Genomic DNA, 15,462 nt, shown 5'->3' with positions numbered 1-15,462 from the left:
AAGGCGCCTCCGTGTGACACACCATTGCATCGTCTCAGTGCCACTTGTGCTCGTCTCTGAAGTTGCAGGACAGCCTCAGACCCGCCCCTGGGTCTTGTATTCACACGTTAATAAAGAAGTGCAAATAGAACTCCATCACTCATCTGTCACTTAGTAGTTTGATCACTGTATTTCAGTATTGATTTCTCTTGTATTTTGTGTTATGCATTTAAAACCATTCTTCTGAGAAGGGTCCACAGGCTTCACCAGAGCCAGAAAGCACCAGGGGCCATAAAAATGGTTACGAGCCCTGGCCAAAGGGACAGCTCAGAAGCAGGGCGGGGGTGAAGGGCTCCTCTCCAGCAAGCCCCAGCCTTGCCTCCGGCTGCTCCTGACCTTTCTTAGTCTCGTTACCCTCGTCCACACTCATCTTCATGTCACAGTCACGGGCAGACCCTCCTCTGTGACCCTTGTCTCAACCCATGCTTCTCTGCCCACCAGGCAACGTTTACAAGTTCCAGGCTGGCTCCCGGTTCCATGCGATCCTGTGGCACAAGCACTTGGACGACGCGTGTAAAAGCAACAGGCCTCAGGTGAGGTTGCCGGGACCCTGCCTGTCACCCGAAACACCCCTCCCATTCTCAGGACTAGGTCCCCAGACACCAGGGCTCCCTCCTTCCCTGGGAGTCTGTTGTTAGCCAGGCTCTCAGGCCCACTCCCCTGAGGCAGGCACCCCTGCTCAGCTCGCAGCAAAGCCCGGCTTCGGACCAGAACGTTGAATCTAGTGCCTGTGTTTTGCCCACTAAAGGGAATGCACAGAAGCGTCCGTCAGGGCAGGGGCTGCATTGCCCCAGGGTTCAGGCCACAGCATCAGTTTAGATCATCCCCCCAAAGGTGATTCGTGGGAATACTGCCAATGACTAACAGGCCTCCGGCCCCTGCACTCCTCTGGAACAATAACAATGACAGCTAATGTAGTGAGAGCCCGCCTTGGCTGCTGGTGAATGGGGCTGTGGTCTGCTGGGCCTGGCCTGTGGCCAGCCCCCTCCAACTCCCCGCTACCCCAGCACCAGGCACTGGGCAGAAGGCTTCCCAGGCAGGGATTGGCCCAGTCCTCTTGATGTCCGGGTGAGGCAGGTCCCCTCAGTCTCCATTTTACCCCGAGGACAGTGGGGCCCAGAAGGTGGCAGCGCTGACCTGGGACCTACCCAGGTCTGCCCCACAGCTAATGTTTGCACCTGCCACTCCTGAGCTCTCCCACCCATACCTCCCAGGGGCCTCTGGCCCGAGAGAGGCAGGGCTGCCCAGCCCTCAGCACCAGAAAGGGGCAGGCTGGAGCCTGCCGGCCCAGGGAGTGGGTGGGCAGGCGGCACTGGGCTGCCCCGACTTCCCCAGGGATCCACCAGGAGAGGGAGCTGCGGAGCTGGGCTCCTCTGCTCGGGGAAGAGCACCCGGGCCTGGAATAGAGGGCAGCAGCTTAGGTAGGAGCAGCCAGGAGGCAGCAGCCCCAGGCGGACCTCAGCCAGGGCAAGTTCTGAGCAGCCCCGGCACATGGGTCCAGAGGGAAGCGACCTCAGCAGTGCCGGTCACCCCACGGTCACCACTTCCTGGCTCTCAGAGCTGCTCTCATAAGTAGCAGGAAGGTCCATAGTGACGAGTCACCTCACTCTGCGCTCAGTGTGGTCCTGTTCAGTATTTTCTTTTGTAACATAGATGAGGACACCTGATAAGTTGATCAAATTGTAGATGATAAGAAACTAGAAAGCAGAATTAGCAGAAAGTCTGTGACAAATAAACAGTGGATGAGACCCATACAGGAATAAACTTGAGGTACCACCAGGAAGCTCAGGGTAAACTGCCTTCCAGTCTGTTGACTCACCTGCCCGCCTGCTGGGAGTTTGTCCGAGGGGCGTGCTCACACTGTGTGCGGCCAGCGGCGCACCCTGCTGGTCGTCCTTGATAGACGAAGAGCCCTGGGCGCCCCAGCGACCCTCCATCAGTCCCCGTGGGGCATCACCGGAGCAGTGAGGAAGGCGGGGGCAGGTACAGACTCCAGATCACAGCCCAGGTGTGATCTCCTGCAGGTGCCAGGATTAGAGTGAGAAAGCAGAGTGTCAAACACACGTAAGGGCGACGTCATTTGTGTTAAGATACACGTGCATATTTATTATTGGCATGTTTGTGCAGGTACAATTTTAAATGAAGTACGAGAAACCACAGCTCTGGTTTCTAAAGTGTTTACAAGTACCGGCAATGTTGAAAAAGTGTAGCTGACCCCCTGCACGGCGGAGAGCCGGGGTTTTGGTGTTTGGCGGCCAGTCACCGCGGATGATGCCAAGCGAACAAGGTATTGGCGCTTGGACGAGGCTGGTGCCGCCTCAGGTCGCATGAAGAGAGGAAGAGCATCCTGTCCTCCACTGCACCAGTCATGCCATGCGTGTCTGGGTCCCCTCGTTAGTGCTGAGTGACCCGAGAGCAGGGGGCTGGGCTGGCGGGCCACCAGCAGAGCAGGGAAGGGGACAGAGCAGGGCCCAGCCGGGAGCACCGACGGGTGCTCTGAGCGAGAGCCCCTGTCCCTCTCTGGGAGGGCAGCCAGGCGTGGCAGCAGGGTCCCAGCAGGTAGCCGGGAATTGGGTCAAACCCACGCAGCAGAGCAGGCGCTTGGTCGGAGGGGCCAGTGGGTTGAATTCCACGCGTGGCCACGGCAGGGCTTTGCTGCTCCTCGTGTGTGTGTCCAGTTTTCAGACCCAGGGGAAGAGGGCCTTTTATTTTTCTACTCTTCCCTTTTTATTTCTAATTTACTATCACCCAAGCATTTTTGCTGTGCGCTGTATGTACTGTAGTTAAAACGCTGGCAATACCTGAACAGTCCACAGCAGAGGAATTGACTTCCGTGATTTCAGCAAGCCGTGGTCTTCCGCGTGGCGGCACGTGAGCAGGGGCACAGGGACGGGCCCCAAAATGTGCCTGCTCCCGGGAGTCCCAGTAACTAAGATTGCTTTTCTCCGGCGGGGGATTAAATTTCTTACCATTGTTTGTTGTAACCTTGAGATCTCATAGCCCCATACCCCTACTTTGCCAGTTTCCTGTGCCTGTGCAGGTTTAGCACACGTGCATGTTACTCTGTCGCCTGCGGCCCGTGTTTTAGAAGCTTCCTTATAAACCGTCTCTCTCCTGCTGCGACTTGCTCTTCTCCTGCACGTGTTCCCGGGATTCCCTGTGTCCACGTGTATAGCTCTCGCTCGTTGACTCGCACCGATTTTTCCGAATCAGTTCTTCTCTCAGAGAGCCCCAGACGACCTCCTGCCTTTTGCTGTTCCGGGCCGCGCTCTGCCCGTTCTCAGCACTCTCTCCCAGTGTGAGGGGCCGTGCTGTTCCGAAGTCATTGCTCTAACCAGGATGCATTTGTTTTTCTTGAAATTGCTTCCCATCAAATCTCCCAGAAGCCTCCCCGCCCACCGACAGTGCCCGGGGAGGAGTCCTGGGGCTGGGGGCATGTCAGCAGCTTGAGAGGCAGGGGTAACACCCTGGCCTTGGGCCTGGTGGTCCCGTGGTACAGGGAGCTGGCATCCTGTCCTGGGACATAACTATGGGGAGGCCTTGGATTCCGGATCTCCCCAGTCCCGCTGCCCCTGTGCCCTGTTCCTGCGGGATCTGTGTCCTCTCGGTTCCATGTGGACCAGGGACGGTGGTGGAGGGCGTCCGAGCCCTGCCCCGTACTGGCCGTGCACTCACCTCTCTAAGCCTCAGCTCCCTTGTCTCTGTCACGGGGACTCTCCGGACCTGCCTCATGGAGCTGCCGTGAGGACACGATGCATGTGAAGCCTTCAGAGTGGTGCCTGGCCCACAGCTGTCACCCGATGGGCAGTGGTGGCTATTACTGCTGTGACCCCTCCCCCGACCTGCTCAATCACTGACTAACTGGTTGAGGCCTGGCCTGTCCTTTAGGGCCCACCCCTGTCCCCATCTGAAAGGTGAGAACATTGACAAAAGGCTGAGCTTTCTCTTCCAGGTACCTGCAAACCTTATGTCATTTGAGTAAGTCTCTACAGAACTTGGCGTGACTTCGGAGGCTTCCGGGAGCCCCACCTGGGACTGGTGGTGAGCGCAAGTCCTGGGCATGGGCCATCGGCCAGGGTGCTGGGAGACTGACGGCTGGACTCCAGGGGCTGTGGCCTATGGCCTCATGGTCCAGAGGCCCCGCCAGTGCAGGGGCTGCCGCCACTCCCCAGTGACTGTCGTGACACCCATTCAGCAGCTACACCCGCACTCCCTCTCTGGGCCTCGTCCATCCTCCAGCTGCTGCTGCTGCTGCTGCTGCTGCGACTCGAGAGCCCTCGGCCCATGTTGGGTCCCCAGGGCTTTCTCCTGCTCAAGAGAGTGGACAGTGTCAACCTGTGTGAGGGGCAGGAGAGCAGGGACAGGCTGTGGGACTGGCTCTTCACACCCCAAGTGCATGGGGTTGCTCGCCCACAGGGCTTCCTCGGATTTTGTACGACCCAGAAGCTCCCTCTGCGTGTGCGTGCCATATACATGTGTGTGCAGGCGAGTGTGAACTCTTCAAGAAACATGCATTTTGGCACAAGACTCGTGACATCGCTCATTCATTGGCCTGGAGGCCCTGCTTTAACCTTCAGTGACAGCCTTGTCCAGCAAGAAAGGTCGAATGAGAGCCCAGACCCCTCCCGTGTTAAGGGTCCCTTGCATTCTTTTACTGTAAACAAACAATGCCTTAAACCGTGTCTCGTTTTCTGTTCCTATGGGTGCTATTCATCTGGAAGGCCTGCCTCCTGGGCCTGGGTCCCTTCCAGGCTTGTTGGTGTCAGCTCTTCTGAGACAGGACCCGGCTTCAGGACTGCGGACTGGGCCACTGGCCTGCTTGCTTCCTCCCACGCCCTTCCCTCAGGGTCTGCAGGCCCTTCTCTTCCCTCCCCTCCCACCTCGCCCACTCAGGAGGCTGGGGCAGCCCTCCTGTTTCTCAGCCACAGCTCGGAAGCCGCCGTGCTCACAGCTCACTGCTGCACCACCTCTGCCTGCGGTGAGCCAAAGCTTCCGCTCCTGACGCCTCACCCCTCTGCCTCCACTGCCAGGGCGGGGCCCGGCCCGCTGGGGCCCCTGATTACACCAGGGAGCTGAGTGACACTGAGGCCTTAGGCTCCCCCAGTATTGCCCCCAATCCAGTCACCAGCAAGTTCAAGGGCACAATTGTTGATGGCCATGGTGACAAGAGAGCAAAGCCCTAGGGAGTGAGTGGCCGGGCTCTGTACTCAGTTATGAGCTCATCACATGAACAACATCCTATCTGTCACTGTCATATTTTTGAGTGACTTTTGTTTTGCACAAATACATTTTTATTCAAAATTATGAATAAAAATTAACTTTATTTATGGTAGCTTTATCAGCATGTCTTCCCCTCCCCGCTCTAATCTGGGCATCTTAATTCTGAGAAGGAGACCCTAAGACGGTGTTTGGAGAGAAGCCGTCTCTGAGTCCTTGTTGCTGTCACAGCTCCGTCGCTCCCACCAATCAGACGTCAGACCACCCAGAGGTTTCCGGGCAGATGCTCCAGAGCGACGTCTCAGCCGGTACGTGGTGATGGGTCAGCTGCAAGACAACCAAAGGACCCACCAGTGTGTTCTGACCCAATGATGACAACGTTTCTGAAAATGTGAATGAGTTGGTGAGGAAAGGTTGTCATCGGGGTCTTTTTCTGTGGTCGAGCCTCGCTGGGCTCAGTAATGAACCCTCCTTTGGAGCAAAGTCTAGAGTGCTTCCGTGCCAGGAGAAACCACAGTGGTCAAGGTGAGGCCATCACACCGTGGCCCACGGCACCATGTACACACCCCCGCAGCCGGGGTCTGGGTGCACGCACCTGATCCACAGTGACGGTGAGAACCAGCCTCCGGAGGCTGGATGAAGACACTGAACACGCCAAACATCTCTCACCAGAACCAGACATTTGGCTCGAACCTGCGTTCAATCTGATTCTGCCTGTTGATTTTTTAAGTCTCAGGTTTGGATGAACATGTAAGAACGGAACATCAGCAACATATTTTCCTTGATTTTTTCCCATTCTTCAGTTGTCCTGGGTTTTCTCACATGAAATAGTATAGATGTCAGTCCAAAAACCTCAGAATTTCAGGCTCCACTAAGTCAGATATTTTTTGCCTTTTACAAATTTTTCTTCTCTTCCACAAATGTTTTCTTCTCAGCCCATTTTGAAATAGCACAATCGCTATTCTTCTCAAAGTGTTTGTTAGTCTTTTCACTAATTGACACTGATCCCACATCCCCTCCTAGAAATATTCTTAGGTTGGATTCTTGAAGAATCTTTGAAGACCTCGTTGGCAAAGTCCCTGTAGACCTGGTACAAACCTTGAACTACAGGAGAGTCCTGGAGATGAGCCGAGAGACCCTAGGCACCCCCAGCAGGGGCTTGGGGCCAAGCATCTAAGTGAAGTGCAGATTGGCTTCCCAGCGTTGGAGGCTGGGCCCGAAGGGGCCAGGCACAAAGCCCAGGGGAGAAGGTCCACGGGTGGATTCTGACCTCAGAGGGAAGCATTTCTGGCTTTTGCTGTATGTCCATAGTGCACAGATGTTTGTGAAACCATTGAAGATGGTATGTCTTGCATGCATAGGCTATATCTTTTTTTTTTTTTTAAGCAAACAGGTCACGACATCCCCAAAGGAAACTTACAGAATGCTTTCTACAGACGGGAGTAGGTAGCTAGTTGGTGTCATTACAATGCCCAAGAACAGCTCTCTCACCTCTTCCTGGGAGTACTTTTCACCCCTTTCCATCAAACGTGTTTTGTAACTCAAGGTCAGCCAAGTGCATTCTGATGACTGAAATACTTCCTGGAGGATTGGTTTGACAGACAGCAGTAGAAACTGTTCTGAGCATGCTCAGTGAAAAAGTGTGTTCTCTTCTTCCCTGAGGAAGCCCAGTCATCATCCTGTCCCACCGTGGAACCTAAAAAGGAAGATACTTGAAGGGATTCTGTTTGGAAAAGAACCCCACTCTCTTGCCAACTGAATTTATAAAGCATTTCTTTTCTTGCCAAGATGGCCAGTATTTCTTTCACCATCTTCCTCCCACCCCCGAAGCCCAAGGCGTGCACCTGTTAGGACGCCATCTGACAGGTGGAGCCTCGAGGTCCTCCCACATCGCTGAGGCTTGTAGTCAGATGAACGTGGCCAAAAACACAGCCTCACTTTCAGTGATTGCATAAGTGACTTTAATCAGCCCCACATCACACTGGCATGTGGGGTGATTTCATGTTTAAGAAAGAAAAAAAATTAACGAGCCCCTTTGAAAGAACAGAGCCTCTGTGCAAAACCACCCATTCATTCATTTGCTCACTTCACTAGTGAGTGTTTTCTGTGTGCCAGGCTCTCCCCGGGGTTTTAAAGGACTGAAAGCAAGAGAGACCAATCCTGCCCTCAATGAGCTGACCACTCATCAAACACACAGCCCTCACACTGCATCTCCTCCAGCAAACCTCTGCCCGTCTTCCCAGAACCGAGGACACACCCTGCGCAGGTTCCTCTGCAGAGGCTTCGAGAGGCTCCACAGACTGAACAGCCTCTTGATCTGAGAGTTCAGGGGCAATGAGGACTCGCTGGAGCCTCTGTTGGTGCAGAATAGGCAGGCGCGGTTGGGCACTCAGAGGACTCTGAGGTGGAATGAGAGCAGGGTCAGCATGTTCACAGTATTTACTTGAGAGGTTGTTTTGGCTTTAATTTCATGTTAAATGCAAGCACAGCGTGAGCAAGAGCTGCATTTCCAGAGTGTTGAGACCCCGAGCCGTGGACCACCTCGCAGGCTGTGCAGCGGGGTGCACACCAGAGGCAGCCCCAAATCCCTGTCTGCAGCAGCAGCGCCATGGAGCATCGTTTGTTCTGTACCCATTAATGTGTCCACCCATTTCTGAGCAACTGTGAACATTCAATAATGAAACAATAGTGATTAATTTATTGTGTGGTGTAATCTTTAAATAAATTTTGTGCCAAAATGCATGGTTTTTCACTTAGCATTAAAAATATTGCATAGAGAGTATTTTAAGTACCAATTTCTTATGTATTCCTCAAAGTAAGTTGAAAATCAGTTTCTACCTTTTACTCCTTTTCTCGTTGCCTCTGTTGCCCTCTCTCAGGCTGTCGCTCCCCAGCAGACCCCTGCATGCGGTTGTGTAAGGACTTTCTCTAATTCTCGCCAAGTGTCTCACCCACCGTAACACTGGACATCAGCTCCCTGGGGTTCTTTAGATTTTGGTGAAGTATTTTGTTACCTCGGTCTTGTATCAAGTTGCTGTATTTTTCAGCTTGTTACATTGATAATAATTGTTTCACTAATTAAATACTTTAATGTACAAACATCTTTGTTTACTTTGAAATTAAATGTGTTTTCCAATGATTATTGCTCAATTTATTAAAGTCACATGCATTTCACTTAGTAAACAGTTGCTATACCAGACACGGACACAAAGGGGGTGTGAAGCGGCCAGGGCCCAGTTAAGAGGTTAACAGAACATAAACAACATGTAGGAGCAGGTGCGGGAAGGACAGTCAGCGCTGTGGGTACTCAGGGAGGGAGGTGGGGCATCCGGAGAGGCTTTAGAGGACAGTGGATGTTTGGAGATTCATTTCAGAGATCTCTGGACATGTGGAGGGTGGAGAAGGCAAAAAGACTGAAAGGAGGGGAAGCAGGATGGGGGTGGGAGCAGCAGCCAGCTCATTCTCACTGAGTGAAAAACTTGGGGGAGTAAGGGGACCCAAGTGTGAAAAGACACGGAGAGCAAATTCATCATGTTAAGCAAAAGCCAGGAACCCACTCAAGCTTGCTTTAAGAGGACAGGAGACTGCCGCAGAAGGTGGGGGAGGCTGTTTTACCAGGGTTGTCTCCGAGAAACCTGAGGGGAGGGCCAAAGTGGAGTCTCAAGACCAGAAGAAGAAACGGAAGGCCCCCTACGTCTCCCTCTCTCCCCTTCATTCCCTCTCCAGACTGGCTTCTTTGCTGCACGTTGCAGCAAGCAAGAGTCCTGGGGAAGCAGGTTCCTGAGGCAGCGTGCACTAGGGAGCAGCCTGTCCAGGCTGTGAGAGCCCCGGCCCTGCCTGACTCAGTTTCCCAGCTCGTGCCTTCCAGTGCTGCAGTGACCACTTCCCCAGGCATAAACTTCCCCCACACACTCCTCAGGCTCTACTCCACCACCCCACTTCCAGGCCAGCATGGCCACACTTCCCCCGGCCAAGACAAGCCCTGCTAACTGAGGGACCCTAGTGCATCTCCCACTCACAGTTTAGATGGCATAGCGGTCCCCAGCTTTACCCAGATGGGGTCGCTGCCCTCGGCCCCAGAGTAGTGTTTAAGACTCCGAGACCAGAGCATCTGACTTGGGGAGGAGGTGAAGACGGTGGGGTGTGGTGGTTGTCACACAGCTGGAAAATGATGCAGTGAAGACTTGAACCCATGGTTGGTAGCCTGTAAAGCTACAGCCCCCAGACTAATTGCGTCAGGCACCACAAACGACCTGCAGGAGACCACAATATGGCCTCTTGGTGGATGGAGAGATCCGCGAGCTAACGCCCACTGTGCAGTGGAATTCCCATTTCGCCTGGAAGGAGGGCATGGTACCCCTGCGCACAGAGAACCGGGGTCCGGGTGCTCTCGGAGCTGAGACAGAGTGGGCGGGGCCACGAGCGCGGGCGGGGTCAGGTTGGGAAGGGGCTGAGGGTAGAGCCTGGGGCCTCTGAGCGGTTGAGGAGGGTCACTGGAGTGAGTTCTGCAGTCTGGGCGCTTCGGAGAGAAAAGGCGGAGCCGTGCCTGTAGGCGCGACACGGGGAAGGGCGGCTTCCAGAGGAGCCGGTGCTTCCATAGAAAGGGCGGGGGGTACTGAGCCGTGAAGGAGCAACGCTCCAGAAAGCCGACTCTTGGTTGAGGGCTGGGACAGCGCTTGAGCTCAGTTAGTGGAGCGGAAGGTGGGTGCGGCCTGGGTCTGTGCTGAGGGGCGAGAAGCGGGAGGGGCGGGGTCGTGGACCATACAGAGTGGGCGTTCTGCGAGGGTAGGTTGAGCAGAGGTGAGGGGAGCCAGCACCGGGGACCCAGGGAGGCCGGCGCGGAATGGGCGTGGCAGGAGTGCGGGAGGGGATAGTGCGGGCGCTGGACCGGGCGGTGGAGCGTGGAGTGGGAGGGGCTGAAGTTCCGCGGCTGGGGAGGCAGGGGCGGGGCCTGGACCCCTCCAGAAGCAATGAGTGGGAGGGGCCGAGGTTCGGGGCGGGGCCTGGGCGGGGCGGAGGCGCGCGGGGCGGGGCGCGGGCTGCGGCGCGTGAGCCGAGCGGCCGGCCGAGCCCCGCCGAGCCCCGCCGAAGCCCGAGCCCACCCGAGTGCGCCCGAGCCCGCGGTCCCCGCCCGGGGCGATGGAGCCGGAGTTTGGTGGGGAGGCTGCTGCGCTCCTGCGGCAGAAGAGGGCGGCGCTGCGGCGCAGGGGGTGCAGCTTCGAGAGCCCCAGGTACCGCGGCCAGGAGGGGTGCGGCCGGGAGGGGCGGAAGCGGGAGACAGCCGCGTTGAGGGAAGCAAAAGGGGGTGACAGTCGGAGGGAAACAGGGGCTGCGAGACGGCGGCGCAGGGAGGGGTCGCTGGGGGCGGGCGGTTTGAAGGTATCGGGCGAGGCGCCGGGGCCGAGCGGACGGGGGTTGAGGGGGACTGGGGCGTCTGAGCGTCAGGTGCGGGAGGGGGGGGTCGCTCCAGAGAAGCACCTGGAGTGTCGGGAACCCAGACCAGACCAGACTCCCGCAAAGCGTCGGCTCTGTGGCAGGCCCGGAGCAAAGCCGTGGTTCTGGGCGGATTTCGGGCTGTGGCGAATGTTCCCTGCCTGCCTCTGTAAACCGCTCAAGGACAAGGTCTGGGAACAGCCCCAGTAAACCCCAGGAAGGTCTCCCTTTTCCCGGGAGCCGTCCTGTGCTGCCCCAGGACCCTAGGCGGCAGCGGGCTCCTCGCTCCACGGGCCGCGCACACCTGCTGCCTTGCGGCCCCGCCCATCCTGGAGCCGCGCGGCCCCCAGCAGGCGAGCCCCCGGGCCTCTCTGACCCGCGGGCTCCCTTCCTCCGCCGCGGGTGCCCGTGCCCCGCCTGGCTCCCTTCCTCTGGCCTGGGGAACTCCCCTGAGATGTTCAGTTCCTTCTCCTCCCTGGAACCTTGACCCACAGACACGGGCTGCACGGCACTCCCTCTGCTCCACGAGACTCATTCCCTCAGCGAGCATTTTCCTAACTTGGAGTGCCTTCTCCCGTTCCAACTAAAGTTGGCGCTGCCATTTTTCAGCCCCCCCCCCCCCACGCTTCTTCTGGATGACTCCAGCAGGCTCCGCACTAGACCTCCCGTCTTCCTTCTCCCTCCGCTCCAATCCATATCCTCACTGGCCGCAGGAGGGGTCTTACCGAAACTGTCAGCTGTGCTCCTCCGCCGCCTAGCCACCCCACCCCCACCTCCAGCCTGCCACCAAGAGCTCTCCGTCTCCCACTGCAGTGATGGGGACTGGGGTGGGTGGGAGACAAGGAGGTAGGAGAGAGGACTCGGTCCTCCCTGAGGCCAAAAAGAGGGTTCCCTTGCTCCGCTAAAAAACAAAGCAAAGCAGGATCCTAGATATGAGAAGTGAGGTCCTCGCACACCTCTCCTCATCCTTGGTGCTCCGCAGTGCTGGGCGAGAGTGTAAGCATCCTGAGAACAGGACCATTGCTGTCCTGTCCACCACTCTGTCCCCAGAACCCGGCTCGGGCCTCGGCCGTCAGACATTTACTCTCCGTTGAATGAGTCGATGCCTGACCAGCTGGTAATTCTCTTATGCCATGCTTCTTCTCATCTGTGCCTTGGCTCAAGTCATGCTCTTTTCTCTGCTTAGAATAGTCTTTTCTCTCCTTGTTGAATAATGCCCACCCCTCCTGTTTTGGGAGGACTTCCCTGGCCCTGAGCTCTGTGCTCTGTCAACAGTCCGTGCACGTGATGCTCTTCTACGGTGTGTAATGACCTGGGCGATACGCCATTGCCGCTAGACTGGGAGACCCAGACAGAAGTGTTCTGAGCTGTTCCAGTGCCTATGATCTTGTTGCTGGAACGTGAGGATAAGAGAAGGTGCACCCAGAGATGAGGGAGAAGAGATGAGCCCAAAGCTGGGTCCAGGCTTGGGGAAGAATGTGTTCATCAGCACTGGGCGATGGGACTTGGAGACCACTCTAGTCCCTGCAGTCGATACTGTAGCCAGTGGGCACTTGCTGCTCACGAGCACTTAAAATACAGCGAATGCAAAATAATAATAATAATAATACAGCGAATGCAGCTAAGAAATGCAGTTAAAATTTTATTCAGCCTTAATTAACTTAAATTCAAATAGCCACGCATGACTAATGTTTACAATATTAGACAGCACCAAATAGGAAATTTTTTCTTCCTCTGAATTCTCACTTCTACCACCCCCTCCTTGGTCCTCATGACCTTGTACCTGAAAGACCAAGTGACTTCTTGGCTTCCAGAGGGTTTTTTCCCCCTCTGTTTAACACTCCATGATATTATCATACACACCTTAGAAATAGTGATGACCACTTTCTGATGATGAAAATAATGTATGTTTGTTGGAGGACAATTTACTTAACTCATTCTTTATTGTTGTGTATGCAGTGTATCGCCAGGTTTTCATTTCTACTAAAAGCACATTGAACCCATGTGCATTAGCCTGTGTATGAAGAGGCAATCATTTCCTTAAGATAAATGTGTAGAAGTGATGGGAATTATTGGATCCAAGAAAATGAACACTTGGCATGATGCCAAATTACCCACTGGGAAAAATGGAGCGGTTCGCAGTTCTCCCAGGGACACGTCAGTGCTCCTGCTTCTACTCAGCCTGTGCTAGGCGTTGCCATTTGCAAATACCTGCCAAAGCTGCACCTTATTTTAATTTAAATTTCTTTGTTTAATTAGGAGATGAAACTGTTCTCGTGCTTATTTATAATTTGTATTTTTAATGAAATATATACATCCACTTTGTCCATTTTTCCTTTGGAATGTTTATGTTTTTTATTGGAGCACTTTTTATTTGTTGGGGGAATTTTTTGTCAAATACGTACCAGATATTTTTTGCAGTTCATTATTTGCTTTTTAACTTCGTTTATCGTATTTGTCGTTAAAGCTTTTACTATCTTTTTTTAAAAAAATAGTCAAATCTATTTATTCCTCTTGTTTGGGCTTACTTAGAAAAGACTTCTCTAACTTAAAGCAGATCAGTGTCCATCTACAATTTCTCCTAAGTTTTGGGGTTTAAAAAAATTTTTTTTAATTTCATTTACTTATTTTTAGAGAGAGGGGAAGGGGAGGAGAAAGAGAGGGAGAGAAACATCAACCTATGGTTGCCTCTCACACACCCCCAACCAGGAACCTGGTCCACAACCCAGGCCTATGCCCTAACTGGGAATCGAACTGGTGACTCTTTGGTTCTGTACAGGCCCACGCTCAGTCCACTGAGCTACACTAGCCAGGGCTGTTTCTTGTTGTTTTTTAAACAGAATCCCTGTTTAATCTATTAATGAGAATAGTCTTACTTTTAAGTGAAATTGTGAAGAGTTGTCTCCTATTGGACAGAGTGGGCTTTTGTTGCCAACAGAATTAACCTGTGAAACTTCTTAACCACGCATGTGTGTGGGTCCCTACCTCATGGCTGTTGTTCCAGAAAGGCCGGGGTGGTAACGGGTGTGTGAATGCTCCGGAAGTTCTGCAGGTGATTCTGCTGGGCAGCAGCAGTGAGAGCCTGTGCACGTGGGTGGGCACGTCGCCAGAGTAGCCTCCCTTACTCCAAAGTCCTCACTTAGTCCTCATTTCCTGTGGTATCGAGTTTAAATGCCACCGCTTCATGTTTAGAATCTGGTCTACCGGTATTTACTCAATCATCTCGTGGACATCAGGAAAACAGAGGCATTTCTTTCAGGATGGCAACTGTCTTTGCTAAGTGTCCCCTGTCAGCTCTGCTAACTGGCCAGCAGACGCAGAACATAATGCAAGTGAAGGAGTGGGGAGCGGCCGGGTGTGTGGCATCCAGGCAGGGGGCAGTGAGAGAGGCTGGCTGGGAAATCCAGCTAGAGAGGCTGGGGGCAAGGTGCTCATGCTGTGAAGCCACTTGCCTGCGTGTATGTGTCCCGATTTCGTAGGAAGGCATATCATAGAGCGTTCAAGAACCAGGGCTTTGGAGTGAGGCAGACCTGGGTTCAAGTTTCTGTCCTTGCGCTTGCTGTATGTGTGGCCTTGGACAAGTTGCTTAACTCCTCTGAGCCCCGAAGAACTCATTTGAAAAATGACAGCCAACCTGTCTCACAGTATTGAGCCGAGCTTTAGATGAGCTGATTTATGCAAAGTGCCGAAACTGATGTCTGGCACAAAGCATTCTAAATGATAACGTTTGCAGACAAAAGTGATTAACATTTATATGAAAGTTCTCTGCCTTTCCTTTCCTTTGCCTTGTTAAAATCCTAGCTCTGCCCATGCGGTTTTTCCTCCTTCCCTGGCGCCCAGAGCAAGGTACTGCCTTTCTTTCTCCTGTTTTTGAGCCACAGATACAAGAAGGGAGGCATCGAGGAGGCTGATAGGTATGCAGGGTGCTGGTTAGGACTGGCTGGAAAAACACTTTTAGGGGCTGAGTCAGACGAGAGGTACAGAAACACCTACTTTGTATGGGGGAGGCCGATAGGTCACTCTATTGTGTTTGTTGCTTTGAGATATATTCCAAAAATATATCTGTTATCTTTTGTGACTTTGTGGATACAGTTAATGAACCTGAGTTATTTTTAACTGCACCGCTGTAGCTGAGCATTTCACGGAGCCGACACAAGTGAGCCAGGGCATTAACAGGGTTACATACCAGCAGGACTGGCTTGCAAGGCAAATCCCAAAGATCAGAGAATCTCCATGCTGATGGAACCTGAGGCAGCCCGGAGGTCAGCCTCTGAGACGGCGGTTCCCCGGGGCGCGGTCTCTGGACCAGCAGCACCCGCACTATCCAGAAATCGGCTAGAAACACACATTCTCAAGCTCCAGCTCCAGTCTACTCACTCAGAATCTCCGGGGCTGGAGCTCAGGAGACCGTGAGAACCGGCGCTCTCTGGTCTGACACAGTGGTTCTCAGCCCTCAAGTGCGTGAGAATCATCGCTGGGAGGGCTTCTGGGCCTTACCTGCAGACACGCGCTACATCAGGGTGGGCCCGTGACCGTGTTTCTACCAAGCTCACAGGTAACGCCAGTGCTGCCGGCTCAGGGACGCAGCCAAAATGGATGGTCAAACCACTCCATTAGGGCAACGCTCGAATCTTTTCCATGACAGCGTTTGCAGGTGGCCATCCAGACTCTGTCCGTCATGTGTACCGGACATGACTATGTCGTAAGGCAAGCCTTTTGGTTACTGGGCAGCTCTGTTACCTTTCCCTGACCACAAAGGTGAAGCTTACCTCA

General features: G+C 54.1%; 2 protein-coding genes across 14 annotated transcripts in view; both read left to right on the top strand.

Moving 5' to 3' along the window:
• RALGPS1 (Ral GEF with PH domain and SH3 binding motif 1) overlaps nt 1-8,370 on the top strand; it is a 233,640-nt gene extending 225,270 nt beyond the window's left edge. For 7 of the 8 annotated variants that reach the window (XM_037158690.2, XM_037158892.2, XM_037159020.2 and 4 more), the window contains 2 exons: nt 481-572; nt 3,992-8,370. In XM_037158690.2, coding sequence (XP_037014585.1) covers nt 481-572; nt 3,992-4,021 — 122 coding nt within the window. In that variant the 3' untranslated portion in view covers nt 4,022-8,370. The remainder of the gene's footprint in view (nt 1-480; nt 573-3,991) is intronic. The other variant, XM_037158960.2, reaches the window with a different exon arrangement.
• Nucleotides 8,371-10,314: 1,944 nt separating this feature from the next.
• GARNL3 (GTPase activating Rap/RanGAP domain like 3) overlaps nt 10,315-15,462 on the top strand; it is a 116,191-nt gene continuing 111,043 nt past the window's right edge. For 5 of the 6 annotated variants that reach the window (XM_037158457.2, XM_037158309.2, XM_053667776.1 and 2 more), the window contains exon 1: nt 10,315-10,487. In XM_037158457.2, the coding sequence (XP_037014352.2) occupies nt 10,396-10,487 (92 nt within the window). In that variant the 5' untranslated portion in view covers nt 10,315-10,395. The remainder of the gene's footprint in view (nt 10,488-15,462) is intronic. The other variant, XM_037158385.2, reaches the window with a different exon arrangement.

The sequence above is a fragment of the Artibeus jamaicensis genome, unplaced genomic scaffold, assembly GCF_021234435.1.
Source record: "Artibeus jamaicensis isolate MK-2021 breed Jamaican fruit bat unplaced genomic scaffold, CSHL_Jam_final contig_471, whole genome shotgun sequence".
In the NCBI taxonomy this organism is placed as follows: Eukaryota; Metazoa; Chordata; class Mammalia; order Chiroptera; family Phyllostomidae; genus Artibeus; species Artibeus jamaicensis.
Note: the sequence above shows the minus strand (reverse complement) of the source record. Positions and strands in the feature narration are given on the sequence as shown.